This window comes from Siphateles boraxobius, unplaced genomic scaffold, assembly GCF_051911475.1.
Source record: "Siphateles boraxobius isolate OS27281-9 unplaced genomic scaffold, OSU_SipBor_1 12, whole genome shotgun sequence".
In the NCBI taxonomy this organism is placed as follows: domain Eukaryota; kingdom Metazoa; phylum Chordata; class Actinopteri; order Cypriniformes; family Leuciscidae; genus Siphateles; species Siphateles boraxobius.
In genome coordinates this window covers 25,710,457-25,727,424 of record NW_027508722.1, presented here as the reverse complement: position 1 = coordinate 25,727,424, position 16,968 = coordinate 25,710,457, and the positions used below count along the sequence as shown (strand labels likewise).

At 37.7% G+C, this 16,968-nt stretch overlaps 2 protein-coding genes across 9 annotated transcripts in view; both read left to right on the top strand.

Moving 5' to 3' along the window:
- csnk2a1 (casein kinase 2, alpha 1 polypeptide) overlaps positions 1–9,097 on the top strand; it is a 29,159-nt gene extending 20,062 nt beyond the window's left edge. For 3 of the 8 annotated variants that reach the window (XM_077215738.1, XM_077215755.1, XM_077215763.1), the window contains exons 14-15: positions 7,360–7,449; positions 7,858–9,097. In XM_077215738.1, coding sequence (XP_077071853.1) covers positions 7,360–7,449; positions 7,858–7,982 — 215 coding nt within the window. In that variant the 3' untranslated portion in view covers positions 7,983–9,097. Of the gene's footprint in view, positions 1–7,359; positions 7,450–7,793 lie in introns of all 8 variants that reach the window. The other 5 variants (XM_077215772.1, XM_077215781.1, XM_077215747.1 and 2 more) reach the window with 4 other exon arrangements.
- Positions 9,098–10,963: 1,866 nt separating this feature from the next.
- On the top strand, positions 10,964–14,668 carry LOC143714119 (uncharacterized). The gene is made up of 12 exons (XM_077205114.1): positions 10,964–11,151; positions 11,358–11,390; positions 11,479–11,532; positions 11,692–11,742; positions 12,081–12,116; positions 12,503–12,541; positions 12,636–12,677; positions 12,875–12,916; positions 13,037–13,078; positions 13,176–13,253; positions 13,768–14,127; positions 14,210–14,668. Exons 3-12 carry the CDS (start codon positions 11,490–11,492, stop codon positions 14,542–14,544), a joined length of 1,068 nt encoding a protein of 355 aa, XP_077061229.1. The 5' UTR covers positions 10,964–11,151; positions 11,358–11,390; positions 11,479–11,489; the 3' UTR covers positions 14,545–14,668.
- Positions 14,669–16,968: the final 2,300 nt, after the last annotated feature.

Below are 16,968 nucleotides of genomic sequence, written 5' to 3'. Positions count from 1 at the left end.
CAGTCAGACGCACACAGACGGTCAGACAACAGTCAGGCGCACACAGACGGTCAGACAACAGTCAGGCGCACACAGACGGTCAGACAACAGTCAGGCGCACACAGACGGTCAGACAACAGTCAGACGCACACAGACGGTCAGACAACAGTCAGACGCACACAGACGGTCAGACAACAGTCAGACGCACACAGACGGTCAGACAAGTCAGACGCACACAGACGGTCAGACAACAGTCAGACGGTCAGACAACAGTCAGACGCACACAGACGGTCAGACAACAGTCAGACGGTCAGACAACAGTCAGACGCACACAGACGGTCAGACAGCAGTCAGACAGTCAGACAGCAGTCAGACAGCAGTCAGACAGTCAGACAGCAGTCAGACAGTCAGACAGCAGTCAGACAGTCAGACAGCAGTCAGACAGTCAGACAGCAGTCAGACGCACACAGACAGTCAGACAGCAGTCAGACAGTCAGACAGCAGTCAGACAGTCAGACAGCAGTCAGACGCACACAGACGGTCAGACAGCAGTCAGACAGTCAGACAGCAGTCAGACGCACACAGACAGTCAGACAGCAGTCAGACAGTCAGACAGCAGTCAGACGCACACAGACAGTCAGACAGCAGTCAGACAGTCAGACAGCAGTCAGACGCACACAGACAGTCAGACAGCAGTCAGACAGCAGTCAGACGCACACAGACAGTCAGACAGCAGTCAGACAGTCAGACAGCAGTCAGACGCACACAGACAGTCAGACAGCAGTCAGACAGTCAGACAGCAGTCAGACGCACACAGACAGTCAGACAGCAGTCAGACGCACACAGACAGTCAGACAGCAGTCAGACGCACACAGACAGTCAGACAGCAGTCAGACGCACACAGACAGTCAGACAGCAGTCAGACGCACACAGACAGTCAGACAACAGTCAGACGCACACAGACAGTCAGACAACAGTCAGACGCACACAGACAGTCAGACAACAGTCAGACGCACACAGACAGACAACAGTCAGACGCACACAGACAGACAACAGTCAGACGCACACAGACAGACAACAGTCAGACGCACACAGACAGACAACAGTCAGACGCACACAGACAGTCAGACGCACACAGACAGTCAGACGCACACAGACAGTCAGACGCACACAGACAGTCAGACGCACACAGACAGTCAGACGCACACAGACAGTCAGACGCACACAGACAGTCAGACGCACACAGACAGTCAGACGCACACAGACAGTCAGACAACAGTCAGACGCACACAGACAGTCAGACAACAGTCAGACGCACACAGACAGTCAGACAACAGTCAGACGCACACAGACAGTCAGACACACACACAGACAGTCAGACAACAGTCAGACACACACACAGACAGTCAGACAACAGTCAGACACACACACAGACAGTCAGACACACACACAGACAGTCAGACACACACACAGACAGTCAGACACACACACAGACAGTCAGACACACACACAGACAGTCAGACACACACACACACAGTCAGACACACACACACACAGACAGTCAGACACACACACACACAGACAGTCAGACACACACACACACAGACAGTCAGACACACACACACACAGACAGTCAGACACACACACACACAGACAGTCAGACACACACACACACAGACAGTCAGACACACACACACACAGACAGTCAGACACACACAGACAGTCAGACACACACACACACAGACAGTCAGACACACACACAGACAGTCAGACACACACACACAGACAGTCAGACACACACACACAGACAGTCAGACACACACACACAGACAGTCAGACACACACACACAGACAGTCAGACACACACACACAGACAGTCAGACACACACACACAGACAGTCAGACACACACACACAGACAGTCAGACACACACACACAGACAGTCAGACACACACACACAGACAGTCAGACACACACACACAGACAGTCAGACACACACACACAGACAGTCAGACACACACACACAGACAGTCAGACACACACACACAGACAGTCAGACACACACACACAGACAGTCAGACACACACACACAGACAGTCAGACACACTCTCTCAGTGGCTCTCTCTCAAGCAAAAATTAAGCACCTCTGTTTAATCTTTCTGATTTTTGTAAAAGGTACTTTTATTTATTCAAATAAAAACTTTGAAATAATTTGAGCTTCAGCCTTTAATAGCATTTATATATATGGATTCAGAGCCATATATATATATATATAAATATATATATATTAGTGCTGTCAAACGATTAAAATATTTAATCGCGATTAATCGCATTAATGCCATAGTTAACTCGCGATTAATCGCACATTTTTATCTATTCTAAATGTCCCTTGATTTCTATTTGTCTCATTATTTTTTCTAATTTTAATGCTCTTATCAACATGGAAAAGTGGATCAGCAGTAAGTTTGTTCTTAGCTGTGGTATCCATGTGCTTCTGTCTGAAGTCATCCATTGTAGAGCTTAGATCGGGCCCAAAAAATCAAGCCTGACCCGAGCCCGTGCGCATTGTGTCCGAGCCCGGCCCGACACATAAACTGTAATTATGAGCCCAAGCCCGATTTAAACCCGTCCATTTTTTTCATACGTGGGTCGTTATAACTGATGTTCTCAACTATTTTCTATGTTACTTTCTCCCGCCCGCAACATTGTTGTCCCGCTCCCGCCCGCAAATACACTCTTTTTTTTGTAGGCTACCTCCAAATACTTTCGCCTACGTGTCGCCACCATACACATCTGCATAAATGCTCCTGATAAATTATTTGTTATTAAAGCATTAACACACAAACCACTGTTATAACATAAAAGCAAGCAGGCTACTGAGTGCATGGTTTGGCATGACTGAATGCGCGCAAAGTGCGCTCCCTTAATAATTCCTAAAAAGCTGACATCAGTTCATCGCAATCTCACACATCTGTTATTATCAGTGAAGCTGACTGCACAATGCATCTTTCATAATATATACACTTTGTTTGTTATAATTTGAGAAGCCAGCTTACAGAATTCAGCACTGAACAAAAAGTCTGTTTTGAGCGGTGAGGGGAGTCTATTTTAAATGCTTCTTGATGCTTCTTCATATGTCTGTGATTGGCTACATCCCTCAACGCTGCAAACATGTTATAAAAAGAAACTCCTGTAAATCGTTTCTATTTTGTTTTAGTTGTTCTTGTTGCTTTTCTGCAACATATGAATAAAAATGTATTAGTTTTTATGTTTTATTCATATATATTTCTAGTTTGCGGGAGTCCCGCGAATCGTTTTATTCTCCCGTATCCGCACACAGAGTGAGTGCATTACCGCTCGAGCCCGCCATCGCACTCGGCCATCAAATCTAGTCCCGCGCCGCACTCTATTGCGTTGAGAGTGCACGTCTCTAGATCGGCGTCTCGCGCTCGCGCCATCCACTCAAAACGTAACGTTAGCCTACTACTCTTTGGCCGGCGCGCAAGCCCAAACAAGTACGTGCGGCGTGCCTGTTGTTTTGTTTCCGGTCTAGCTATCCGGTGTGATGTTGTAGTTTTTCTAACGTTACTAGTTGTTGCAACAGCATGTGAAAAAAATACAAAGTTTGCTAGGCCAAAAAGAGCGTTAATCTCGCGATAAAAAAATTGACGCCGTTAAAATGTGTTTGCGTTAACGCCGTTAATAACGCGTTTAACGCACAGCACTAATATATATATATATATAAATAAATAAATGTGTTTGGTCAAATTAAGCTGTAAAATAAATAGTTTATCCCTTTACATGCAATGGATTTTGAAAGATATCAACAAAAAACGGGCAAAAACTTTTTTTTGCGATTTTCTCAGGTTTTCAATTGGAAAAAGAGGGCAGACGACCATAATTCAAATGTGTATATATTTACAACCATTCAAGGTATGACTTTGACTAGGATATCATTTAGGATATCAAAGCTTATGGTCTCATCTTTCCATTAATACAAAAATCTCAATTTTGAAATTTGGGGCACTGTGACTCATTTTGCTGGATCAGGTCACATATATTAAAGTGTATATCATGGTTCATCTGTATTAAAAACACTTTACAATAAGATTAGATAAAATGACCTAACAATAAAAAATAGTTTATAATGTATAATATACTGTAGCAATTATTCTCCTTGGGGTTAATTTAAAAATGTACTAACACATTTTTAAAATCAAAAGTTTTATCTGTTAACATTAATGCACAATGAATGAAGTGAACAAACATGAACAATCAAGTGTTTGTATTAAATAACATTCACAAACATGAAGTAATGTTGTAAAAATATATTGTTCACTCAATTTATTGATGTTAGATAATGCATTAAGTAATTTTAATGAATGGTATCTTATTGTAGTGTTACCAAACTATACAGGAGATAAAACGTGTTTTATTTGACTTGACTGTACTTTTATTTAATCCAAAACTGCATTCAGATTTAATTTTAAAAGGGCTTTTTAAACCTGCTAAGAGTTATCCAGGCAAGAATAAGCCTAGAACTGCTTTTCTGACGGACTAATTTTAATGACATAAATAGGGATGCACCAATGCTGATACCAGTACTCTGGTGTCGGTCCGATACTGTGCTCATGTACTCGTAAAAATACCCCGATACAACCGCACCCGATACCACTTTAGAGGCCATTCACATATCACGTTTATTGCGCGTGCAAATTCTTTCCACAAGCGCTTGCTTTCCCGCGGCTTACCCGTTTCCCGTATGCAATAAGCTTTTATTATGAGCGGGCTTGCCTGCGCCTACATTTGAAATTGCGAATTTGCATGTGAATGGCCCCTTATGGCAGCGTGACATTAGCCTAATCCAAAATATTTCCATATGTGGCTCTTTCCTCCTTTCGTGTCAACAAGTGGATTCAGAGCCATCGCATTAGCAGCGCCGCCGGTCACCATGTCTCAGTGTTTTTATGAAGAGGACGCAACTGTGCACCTTTTGGACAGCGCATCAAGAACCGGATTAACCTGGTACTCGGTATTTAAGAAAAGCTATACCTTAACAGTTTAATTTTTTTAGTACCAACTAATTGGCCCAATTTATTTTTTTGTTGCATTTTTTTTGCATAATTTATGAAAAAGCTATAAAAAAGGGGCAGTTGTGGCCTATAATTAGAGAGCTAGACTTGTAACCCATTCGATTCTCAATGCTGGCAGTAAACTTCTGAGGTGCCCTTGAGCAAGGCACCTAACCCCCAATCGCTCCCCAGGTGCCCACTGCTCTGGGTGTGTGTGTTCACGGTTTTCAGTGTGTTCACTTCTTGTTGCTCCTAATGTGTGTGCACTAACTTCGATGAGTTGAATGCAGAGGACAAATACTTTGCATTTACATGTCTCCTTCTTTTGCTCTTTTATTTTCTTGTGAATTATCCTGGTCATTGCCGAAAAAAAGTAAGAAAATAAGAAAAAAAAACTTGTAAATGATCAACTAAAATAAAAGCTTTTATAACTACAAAACACAATAGGGCAATTGACAAATGGTCTAAAACTCACACTAGCCCCAGGCCAACCTTATTTTTGAGCCCTGGGTTAGTACAATTTTTGTTAAAGATAGTTTTTAGTAGGGCTGCACAATATATCGGAATATTGCAAATGCATATATCGCGATTTGCATGTTGCAACGGCTTGCAATAACTGGGGTCATGAAAAAGACAAAGAGAAAATCACTCACTGCTCTTGGCTAAATAACTTTTGTAGCTTTAAAAAGAATCAGGATATATTTAGTGGTCGACCGTTATGGGTTTTTTGATGGCCGATGCCGATATCTTAGAGAGCAGGATGGCCGATATAAAGCCTATATATATATATATATATATATATATATATATATATATATATACACACACACACACACAATCAATATTTAATAAATTTGATTAATTTAATACATATATAAAAATCTTTAAAATAAACATGCTTAGGCCCTATACTAGATGGCAACTTCTTGAATCTGCAATCCTATTACAGAATTTTTCACAAATAAAGTAATTGTTTAAAAATATATGAATATGTGAATAAAAAGGAAGTAAACACTGTAACAGGGCACTCAGTAATCTGGTAATTAATCAGTAATCACTGATAATCATATTTTTTCAAATAAAGACTTTTTTTACTTTGACTTTTGACAAGGTAACGCTAATTTTACATACAGCACACAGTGAAAACGACATGAATATGACACAGTGGGCCACTGGATATAGCACAGCATATTTTAAAATGAAGGATTTAAGGTGTTTCGATCGCGTCTCCTGTGAAGCTGATCTTCTGTTCGCATTCACTCACTGCGCACGGACCGTCACTCGCAGGAACACGTTTATGCAGGCTATAAATGCACACTTCACAAGATATCACAGCTGGATTCGATTAAATCGGCAAGGTTTGTGAAATTAAATGTTTATTAGATATTCAGAGATTTGTTTAAATTATGTAGATGCGCATTTGCTGAATGTTGACGGTAAATGAGAAAGTATTTTAGGCTGATTGTTTGCCTTTTCGGTTACAAATAATATAAAAGCAAACGTATTACTTTTTAGCATACCATTTACTTTCTTTGACCAGTTCTGTAGCCACCGGTTCTGTCTAACAAAATATTAGATCTGACTGACAGAGATCGTAAACTAATGAAGACGGAGAATGTGAGTGAGCGCTGTGTTCTCTTCTCAGGTGCTTGTGTTCTCATCTCCGCCCGTCAAAATAAAAGTCCGTAGCGCCGTCAAAATAAAAGTCCCGCTTCCAACACATCGGCCAATCAGAAAAACTTATCGGCCGATGCCGATATTTTAAAAAAAGCCAAATATCGGCCGACCACTAGATATATTTAATTCATACACTGAAAACTAAGCAGTGTTTTATGTTTACATTTGATTATTCAATTTCTGTTGTTTACTAAACCTAATGTAGGCCTTCCTGAAACTCTAAACCCTGTGATTTACACTGATATTAAAATAACACTTCTTATGCTACAGTAAAACACTGATGTTCACTTTCAGAAGTTGTAGGAATGTTTTCTTGTCACCAAAAGAATGTGAAAGACGTATGTAGGTTATATAATTTTAAATATATTTTAAAGATAAATTAAGATTATTTTACTCGCATTATCGTATCACATATCGAATATCGCATTATTTAATGAGTTATCGCATTTTTCTTCAATATCGTGCAGCCCTAGTTTTTGGTTTGAGTGAAGTTGCCAGATGCAAGTTGAAAGGTGTCATGGAACTGTTTAACTTGCTTCAAATGGAATAAATGTACATGTTGATGGAAACTTCATGTCATAATTTGTCTTCATCTTGAGATAACACATATGGTATGTTTCTTTGTGTGTAGACCCCATAGTTAAAGACCAGGGCAGAGGAGCGCCGGCTGCAGGAATGGCTGCTAGTTCCACACCGGTCAGCTCTTCTAGCTTGATGGCAGGTAAACCGTTTATCTTTCTCCTCAGTGCTTCACCTCTGATGCAAAATTTAATTTATGTAAATGGTCTCTTATTGAAATTGTCATCTCCCTCATGTCATTTCAAACCTGTGATGTTTTGGACATTAGAACATTAGAACAAAACATTTAAATTTAATTTACTATTTTGTAATTTACTAAATTCTTTCTACAAAAGACAGTCGTACAGATTTGGAATGACATAAGGATGAATAAATGATAATGTTCTATTTTGTATTTTTGTACTATTAATAATTCAAAATGTTTTTGAAAACCTATCTTTTGATTATATAACTTTTGAACAGAATGTTACTAATAGAGATATTCAGACTTCGACTGTGTGCAGGAAATCAAAACACTAGGCTAAACGTGTTGGTGGCTTTCGCACTGCAGGCATCACCTCTATGACTCCGAGCACACAGCCCAACATCGCAAACATCAGCGCCGGCTCACCCGTCATCCCTGCCCCAAACACAATGGCCACACAAGTGCCCACCGCCGCTGGAGCCCAGCCCTGAAAACCAACTGCCCCGCCCCCCGACTCTTTCACATCTCTCTCTCTCTCTCTCTCTCTCTCTCTCTCTCTCTCTCTCTCTCTCTCTCTCTCTCTCTCTCTCTCTCTCTCTCTCTCGGCCTGCTTGGAATGTGAATTGGTGGGGGGGGACATTGATTTCATTTGTGGTTATTTTTATTATGTTGCAAATAACACAGATCTAATGTTAAGTTACCATTTGATTTTGTTGTTCTCAGTTGTTGTTTAGGGGTTCTTGAACTCAAAGAAACTCATGATGTTTTTGCACCTGTCTGTGTGAGTTAGAAAAGCAAACGGTGTGAACTTTCACTTGCCGTTATTGTTTAGAAACACGTAACTGTCCACCTTAAGCAGGATAATAAAATTAATTTTATTTGTCCCTCTAGTGTTCTTGTATCAAACCATTTCACTGACTTTAACTTTTTTTGGGGGGAGGGGCAGGGATTTTTTTTTTTTTTTTTTTTTTGTGGTTATTTTAGTCCCTGTTTTACAATCTTTATCACAAAGGTTACAAAACCTGGTGTCATATATATTGAACTTCTGAGTGAAGGTGCTTAGGAGTCATTTGATTTTGAAGAATATGATGAGCAGGACAAGAGAAATCTGATTTGATGTTGGAGGGAGCATTTGCACCAGTGTCACGATTCCTCCTGTTACAGAGTGTTTCAGCTCTGCATCCAGAATGCGGGCAAGATTCAATCAAAACTACTGTAATATGTCTGACTTGTTCGATCATTGTGAATCAAAACATTCTCTTTCCAATACTGGAAGCTTTCATTTCAGCTGCGCTGGTTCTGGTGTATTCCAGGTTAATTGGATATGGTCCCGGATCTTGTTAAACTCTCACTAGTTGCTGTTCAAGGACTTGTAACAATTGCTGAGTAACACAATCAATAATATGCCAATTTTTGTTACCTTCAGTTCTGTTTTGTGTGAATGTGTAAGTATGAGTGGAGTTGTCTTTTGTTTTTAAGAAGTTTCAGACATCTGTTTGGTACTAAGAAGAATTTTTGTAATTTTTGTTTGAGAGGTGACTGTTCAGTGAATTACACATCTCTTTCTATCCCCAAAATTAAACCAATTAAACAGGTGAAATATCGATTTAGAATTGCATGTTGTGTTTTACTGTGGTTTGCCGTTTGTTGGCTGACTGAACGAACAATATTATATGGTTTGTCACTCAAAGCATCTTGTCTAGACAAATTGAATATTTAATACCTTAATTCTTGTTTAAATGTTTCTTAAATTGTTCTTACGTTTGGTCTTATCTATTAGTGAAATAATCCGATACGTCACTTTGCTTTATTCAGCTGTACGTTTATTGCAGCCTTCTAATACAGTGAATGGTATGTTTGAAGTCAGGTGGGAAACAGGCTACCTCACATTTCTATTGAATTCAATAAAAAAAGGAAAACAATGGTTGGCTTTCGTTGAAAACTAGGTTTAATATTTCGCCTAAAGCTCCTCAATGCTCTTCTGCTAAGGCAATACTCAACTATTTCACCAGAGTCAAACTCTTTCCTTATTTTCTTTTTTTGAGAAAGTTACAGACTGTTTTTACTACTCAACCTGGAATTTACTGGTATTATCCAGTACGATTACAAGCAATATGTATAATTTGAGAAAATAATAAATAATTTCGTTTAATGACGTAGTGTTACAGGTAGTGCTTCATCTCCAGTGTTGATCATCACTAAATATGTTTGTGCTGCTTTTTTCTGCTTATTCCCTGAGGTTTGCAATTTTTACTTATTCTAAATGACATAATTTTTCAACATTAAAATGAGTAGAAACATTACAAAATAAATAGATACATGTATAGCTAACAGCATAATTTTAATTTGTTCGGAAGTGCCAGGACCTTTTGAGTTATGTTTTGTTTCAGTTGACGTGTGTGAGAGAGGGATGCATTTTCATTTGGAGTAAAGGGTTTTTGCACGTTTGTGGAATTGCAGAATTTAGCCCTCCAACACGTTATGCCTTGTTTCTTGAGCTTTTTCTGCCATCTAGTGATCATATTAGAGAATGTTTTTTATTTCCATCTTTACGAGACTTTTTATTATGCATCTCAACAAATTATAATTTTTACAAAAGTTTATCATTAAATCGATTATATATTTTATAAATCTGCTTTATCAGTGTGAGTACATGCTTCCATTACTTAAAAGTCATTGTTTCAGGGGGTGCGAAATTTCTTAGCCTAATAAAGTAAAACCATTATTTATTATATTATTTATATTTTAATTTTGTTATATTATAAATAATTAACTGTCTCTACTACATTAATCCCAGTTTTCTGGAAAAAAATTTGTGATTGAAATTGTGGGTTTATGTGCCCGAGGATGCATTCTTATACCAACTATATGCTTTATCTGTATGGCGAATTATCAGAAGGTGTCTAACTTTACCTTCATCCTACTTTTTATCATCACTCTTCTGAATAGACAGGAGATCAATTCTAATGTGTGTGTGTTTTTTTTTTATTATTATTAAAAAAAATATTTTCCTACAGTGTTACTTTTAAAGTCTGTGGTAAATGAAGCTAAATGAGAAGCCTTTAATCTAAAGGTTTCCTATTTCTTCACAATGGCACAAACAAAATCCTTCACTGGATCTATGTGAAAGGAAGGAAATGCCATGGGGTAAATTCAGCCATGCATCCCCTTTATCATTATAAAACACAACTGCCATTCAGAGCAAAACAGGTCTTTTCTGGTTTCTCAGTGTCTCTGTAACTGCTCATCTATGACCCTATTGTCCAGATCAGCAACCTGCACTGATATAAAGCCACAAATGACACAAGCCCTTCAGAAAGGACATCAGTACCTACTCAATATGAAGCTGTAAGTTACCAAACTACTCTCTTTTCTTCTTCTTTTGGGGTTTATATAGTCAAGCTATGTTTAGTCGGCATTTTCCACCATAAAGTTCAGGATCCGTGTTACTATGGCTTTTTTATGACTGCTGGTGTAAAATGAATGATATTGAACGATGAGAGCGACAGATCAACAATATTAAATGTGTTTATGTTATATTTACATTGACATTTGGAAAATGTTGTAATTTTCCCTCTCGTTCTCCCTCCTGGCTCAGCATCAACAGCTCCCTGACTGTTCTAGTCTTTATAAATGCTGTATATTCAGCGGCTTTGAGAGGTAAACTTCATTTTATTTGTGTAAATCACAGATTTGAGATTTTACACAAAGTTTTAGGTTTAAGACCATATAGTATTTTAATTATGATTGTTTAGAACAATGATATATTTGCTTTGCTTTGATTATAATCTATTATAGTAATGCTAAAATAAATTATAATGAGATAATTATTCTAATTTTATAATTATATTTATTCACTATTTTAGAAGGAAGTGAAGATTTGTTACATTTCTTGAATGGTGAGCATGTTTAATGAATGTATTAAATACTTTTAAATTCATGCAAATATTTACTTATTTATTCCCATTTTGCACAATGTCTCTTCAGATGCATTTGAAATGAATTTGCCTCCTGACCTCACTGAACCAACACAGCTTTCAGGTCTGTGAATTGTTGCTTCGGTATATGACCTTTTATTCTATTGTATGGAAGTGAAGGGAATAGTGCTTTTAATCCTCTATATATGAATATGGGAATCAGAAAAAAGTCAGTTGTGCTATTAGTTATTGGTTTCTGACCTAAGGAGCCCTTTTCCCTTAGAAATGGAACTAGCAACAGAGAGGATTCTGGATCCTGCAGATCCGACTGCTGGTGAGTGATTAGACAGTGGAGGCAACAGGGAAATCATGATCATGTATAAGTAAAAAAAAAAAAAAAAAAAAAAAAACAGATGTAGGCTAATATTCAGACCTCCTCTATGTTTGTTGATTAAGTAACAGCTGCTCTTTCCTAAATCTAAATAAATTGTGTTGGTCAAACTTAAATAAATTTCATGACACTATTTAAATATTTTATGTTAGACTCATGAAATATAAATACGTATTACTCCTAATCAGATATGTTTAAGTAAATTGAACGTAATTTAAATATATCATATCTATAAAGAACCTGAATCGTTTTTTTCTTAGTCTGTTTTCCTCTATTTACAGAATGTGAAGCCCCAGAAATAGTTGTGATCTCTGCTGGTATGTTTTTAATTTTATAACTTTTTATTAAAGTATATTTGTTTACAAAAAATAATTTTCACTTTGATATGTTCCTTAAATATATAAATCATATAAATAGAAATGTGCATGTTTTATAGTTTATAATATTTATTTCTGTCTGTCCGTCCGTCCGTCCATCCATCCATCCATTCATTCATTCATTCGTGTAATGTGTCTAATAATGTATTTTATTTATTTTAGACTTTTCCATCACAACTCCCGAACCAAACTTGGTAGAACCTGCAGGTAAATGAACAATTTATGCTATCCAATTTATGAATGAAAAAAAAAACTGCTATTTGAATATTATTTTGTCTGTGGATTTTTAAAGACATATATGACCTCTCTAACATTTCTTTCCTAAGATGTTGCTGAAGAGAAATCAATTGAGAGCAGCAACTCAGGTGAACTTCAAACAAGGAAAACACATGAGAAATAAAGCTAAAGTTAATAGTATTATTTAGATGTTTATTATTTTTAATTTCCTTTTTTAAACAGACAGCCGATTAGCTGAAAGAGCATCAGCAGAAGACAGCAGAGGTACTATGTATTATGTTATGTTATGCATGCATGAATGAAACTCTTATTCAGCCTGTTAGAGGATCACAACATTTTAACACTTGTAAGTTATTTGACAAACACACTCCAGCCTTATATCCTCCTTATATACTCCAGCCAAATCCTAATCATATTTTAGGTGCAGATATATAACTGATTTAAAATATTGTTTGTTTAAGAGGGTGACAACTGGAGGTTACAGCTGAGAACCGCACTTGCAGGTAATCTGTAGGATTTTATGTGATTGTTGGAGTAAACAATTTGTTGCCATGCTAAAACTTGTGTTTTTTAAAACTTGTATCGTGTATATATACTTCATCACTGACACACACTGTCAACAGACACCCATAAAGCATTGCAGGAGCATTATGGGAACTCAGCAGGTAAGCCATAGTTCCATCAGTTCCCTGCGTTTGCACACATATCCGCTGATGTGATGTAATATTAAGGATTATAATTTTTTATTGCATCTTAATATAGAGAGTATGAGTATGGACAGGACTGACATGGACACAGGCTTGACTGAGAGCTCCAACAAGCATATCCATAAAGCAACAGGTATGTAGTTTTACATAAGGGATCAAATCTGACAGTTTTATCAATTATATATATATTGTATATATATATATTATGGTCCTGAAAAAATATATAACGGTTTCCATACAATGTCGGAAATGTTTCTTGAGGACCAAATCAGCATATTAGAATGATTTCTGAAGGATAATGTGTAAAGACTGGATTAATGATAGTGAAAATTCAGCTATGCCAACACAAGAATAAATTACATTTGAAAATATATTAAAATAGAAAACAGTTCTTTTAAATTGTGCTAATATTCCACAATCTTACTGTTTTCACTGTATTTTGGATCAAATAAGCACAGCCTTTTGAAGAGACGTCTATAAAAAATTTTTTTTTTTTAATTCTTGCCAAACCTAAACATTTGAAATCCATAAAACTCAAATTTCGATTTCACAAGGTCTGTAAATGAGTCATGAGTGTTGGCTCACTGAATAAATTGGATATCTTTTTTTTTTACTGAATATATGCATCATTTTATAATTCTGTGCAGTGATGGAGGACATAAGTAGTCAGGAAATGGACAGACCTGAGGAGAATGGGAGAAACCGACCTGCAATGATCCAGATGTTAGAAAAGCACAACGCTGCGGACACAGACAGACAAAATCTGGACTTTATGAAAGAGATTCATGCCATAATTCAGATTTTTGCCAGTAGAATGAACCTCAAAAACCAGGCTGGTAAACCACATGATGCTGACAAACACCAACAGGAGAGCCACAAAAGAACAATGGATTTCGACAGCCCAGAGTTTGTGGACACCCCTGATAAACCAGACCTTGATGCTGACAGTGAAGAACGTGGTGGTGGTGGTGGTGGTGGTCATGGAAGATCTCAGAGACAAAACTCAGGTCAGTCCAAAATAAATCCATTTCACTGAGAAATATCTAGAAAAATACTGCTAATGAGACACTCTGATTAAATAATATGCAGGAGTCAAAGCAAAACTAAACTATACTGCTACCCGGGCCACACTGGATGACGGGGAATCGGCTGATCTGTTCCCAGGATGCACAGAAACATCTGTTGAACATCCCATGGAAGAGAAGAACAGTCTGGATGCCCCTGATGTGGACCAGGAGATTCAAAAGGACACATTGAGCTATCAGAACCAGCTGAGGAAAATATGTCCCACCAAGAGCGTACGAGCCTCCAACAACCCAAGAGCACAGCTGGATTTAGATAGTCCAGAAAGAGTGAACAGTGAAGGTTTGGACAGGGACAACAGCAGTGGGACGCTGGAAGATCAAGTGGCAGTTCATCTGTAGAGAATCACTTACTTTTGTAGAACATGTACTTTTTACTTTTTTATTTGGACTGTGATTTTAATGTCAGTTTGATATAATATCCTTTGTTTGTTTGTCATTGCATAAATACAAAAACTAATCTGAATTTTATTTATATTTATGATTTTGAGACTTCTTTTGACACATTTTGATAAAAAAATGGTCATTTACAAGGGTGTATCTGGTGATGCAAATTAGCTATTTTGAAATCAACGGAGTGAACAGAGAATAAAATGTTAATGGTATTTTAAGGAGAAATAACTTTTTTATAACGTTTTTAAAATAAGCTGATTTTAAAAATCGATCCTAACTAACCCTATGTTGATAAATAGAAGATAAAAAATAAAATAAATGAATATACATTAACAATTATTATTATTATTATTATTACTTTCAATGTTGTTCTTCCCAGGATTTACTATTTTGAAATGTTTGCTTTTGACTAAAGAAATATTCTAAGTTTTCCATTAAAGTGTAATGTCTGGTAATATGCTATTTGGATCCTAATTAAACGTGCACAGAAAAGTTACATTTCCAAAAGTGTCCCACTTTACCAATGTTCACCTTAAGCAGCGATTTAAACATCCTCCATATGCAGTTAATGGCTGCTAATGTTCCATTCATTCCACTGAATGGATTTGTGTCCCACTGACAGTATTTTAAAAGATTTAAATGGCTTTTTTAGGTCAGAGGTTTAGCAACGGTGCTTTTTCTGCTAAATTTAGTCCCAGGTCGCACAGAACGGCTTGTTGCGAGTCTATCATTGATTTAACACAGCTGAATGATTAAATCTCTCAGCGTGTGGATTTAGACAGACAAATAGAGGGTATTTATCAGCTATGACAAGACAGCTCGCAGCTCTATAGACGCGATGGTGATGAGTGTGTCTAATACGTCGGCCAGATCCACCTTTCCTATTCGTTTATCAGATCCTGCTGTCTTCCCCATTTATCATATAGATCTCATTCCCACTGGTGCTTATTTGTCCTACAATGTTGATTTTGGTGGGTTTTCACAATCAATGTCCGACTGACTGTATATGTAAGGAGCTTCAGGTATCGTTGGCTTGATGCCGTTCTGTCGGGGTCATAAATCATGCTGTCTCTTGACTATGGCAGGCTTCATCAACTCTACCAGGCCTCGGAGAGTCTTTTCCAGACTCGTAATCGTGACAGAGATGTCAGCATGTCTAAGGAGATTTACAAGAGATTCTCACTCAAAGCAATTGTGAAATAACAACTCCACTCGCAGCTAAACGGCTGGTCCAGTAGGCCTATCGATCTCCGCACTGCAATATTGGGGCACATTCATCTGCAAAAAGACCATCAAATTACTACAAATCCTGTTGAATGAGAGACATGGATCATATGAAACAAAACTGTTATGAAAAGCATTCATGTGGTCCTTAAAGGAACATTTGGGGTATCATACAATTTAAGCTCAATCGACAGCACTTTGTGGCGTAATGTTAATTACAACATAAATTTATTTCAACTTATCAATCCTTATCCTTAAAAAATCTGGGTTACATTCAGGCACTTACAAAGTCAAAATTGTTTTTGGGGTAATGAACATTGTCACAAATGCTGTCAACTGAGTATAACTTGTGTTGAACCCAACATATTCCTTTAACGCGTCCTTTAAAATAATTGCAGACCTTGTAACAATATTGAACAGAGCTTGTACTCAGGGCAATCAGCCAGTTTTAGGAGTCATGCTGTATGTTGTCATCTTTTTCAGCTTTACAGCAATAGTTCCCACGTGTGAAAGGTGATAGGGGGTAACTGATCTGACACATCAAAGCCTGTCGGTTCCTATAACACAAACAATGGGCCAACAGATTGTACAGTGATGCAAATCTGTCACTTTTTGATATGAAGTTAATTATTTCAATACCTTCGAATACTGACACTGTTCATGAAAAAGATGTTGACCTGATACGCATCTTGTGTGCATTAAATCCAGAGACATTTAACATCTCCAGAAAGATCTATCACTTGGATGAAGCCTTTGGGACAACACAGTGCAGCTCCAGTGTCTTGTGTATAAATATGTGTCTGCACATGTATTTTATATGTGAAGCTTAACAGTATATCAGGAGAGCAGACGATTAGCAAGTAATCAATCTCTTTATAGACCAAAAATAGTCTTTAAAAAAAGACATGTGGGTTTTTTTTATGGGTCAAAGTTATCAACCCTGTCCAAGAACACCAACCACGGTGCTCCACATTCTTCAGATTCCTCATTTATAGAGGTTTTGTCCTGGGATTTGAGCCCTGTAAAACCAAGTGCTTCACTGAGCACCATCAGCACATCCAGCTGGTTCTAGGCCATGTCGAATACACCGTTTGAATCCCGTTTGAGTGGTTTGAATATTTAAGTTTGATATTGAATATATTTAAGCCA

Coding starts and splice junctions, on each gene's coding strand:
- LOC143714119 (XM_077205114.1), top strand. CDS start 11,490: ATGAATTTGCCTCCTGACCTCACTGAACCAACACAGCTTTCAG. Junction 11,533..11,691: donor TGAACCAACACAGCTTTCAG/GTCTGTGAATTG, acceptor CTTTTCCCTTAG/AAATGGAACTAGCAACAGAG. Junction 12,117..12,502: donor AATAGTTGTGATCTCTGCTG/GTATGTTTTTAA, acceptor TTCTTTCCTAAG/ATGTTGCTGAAGAGAAATCA.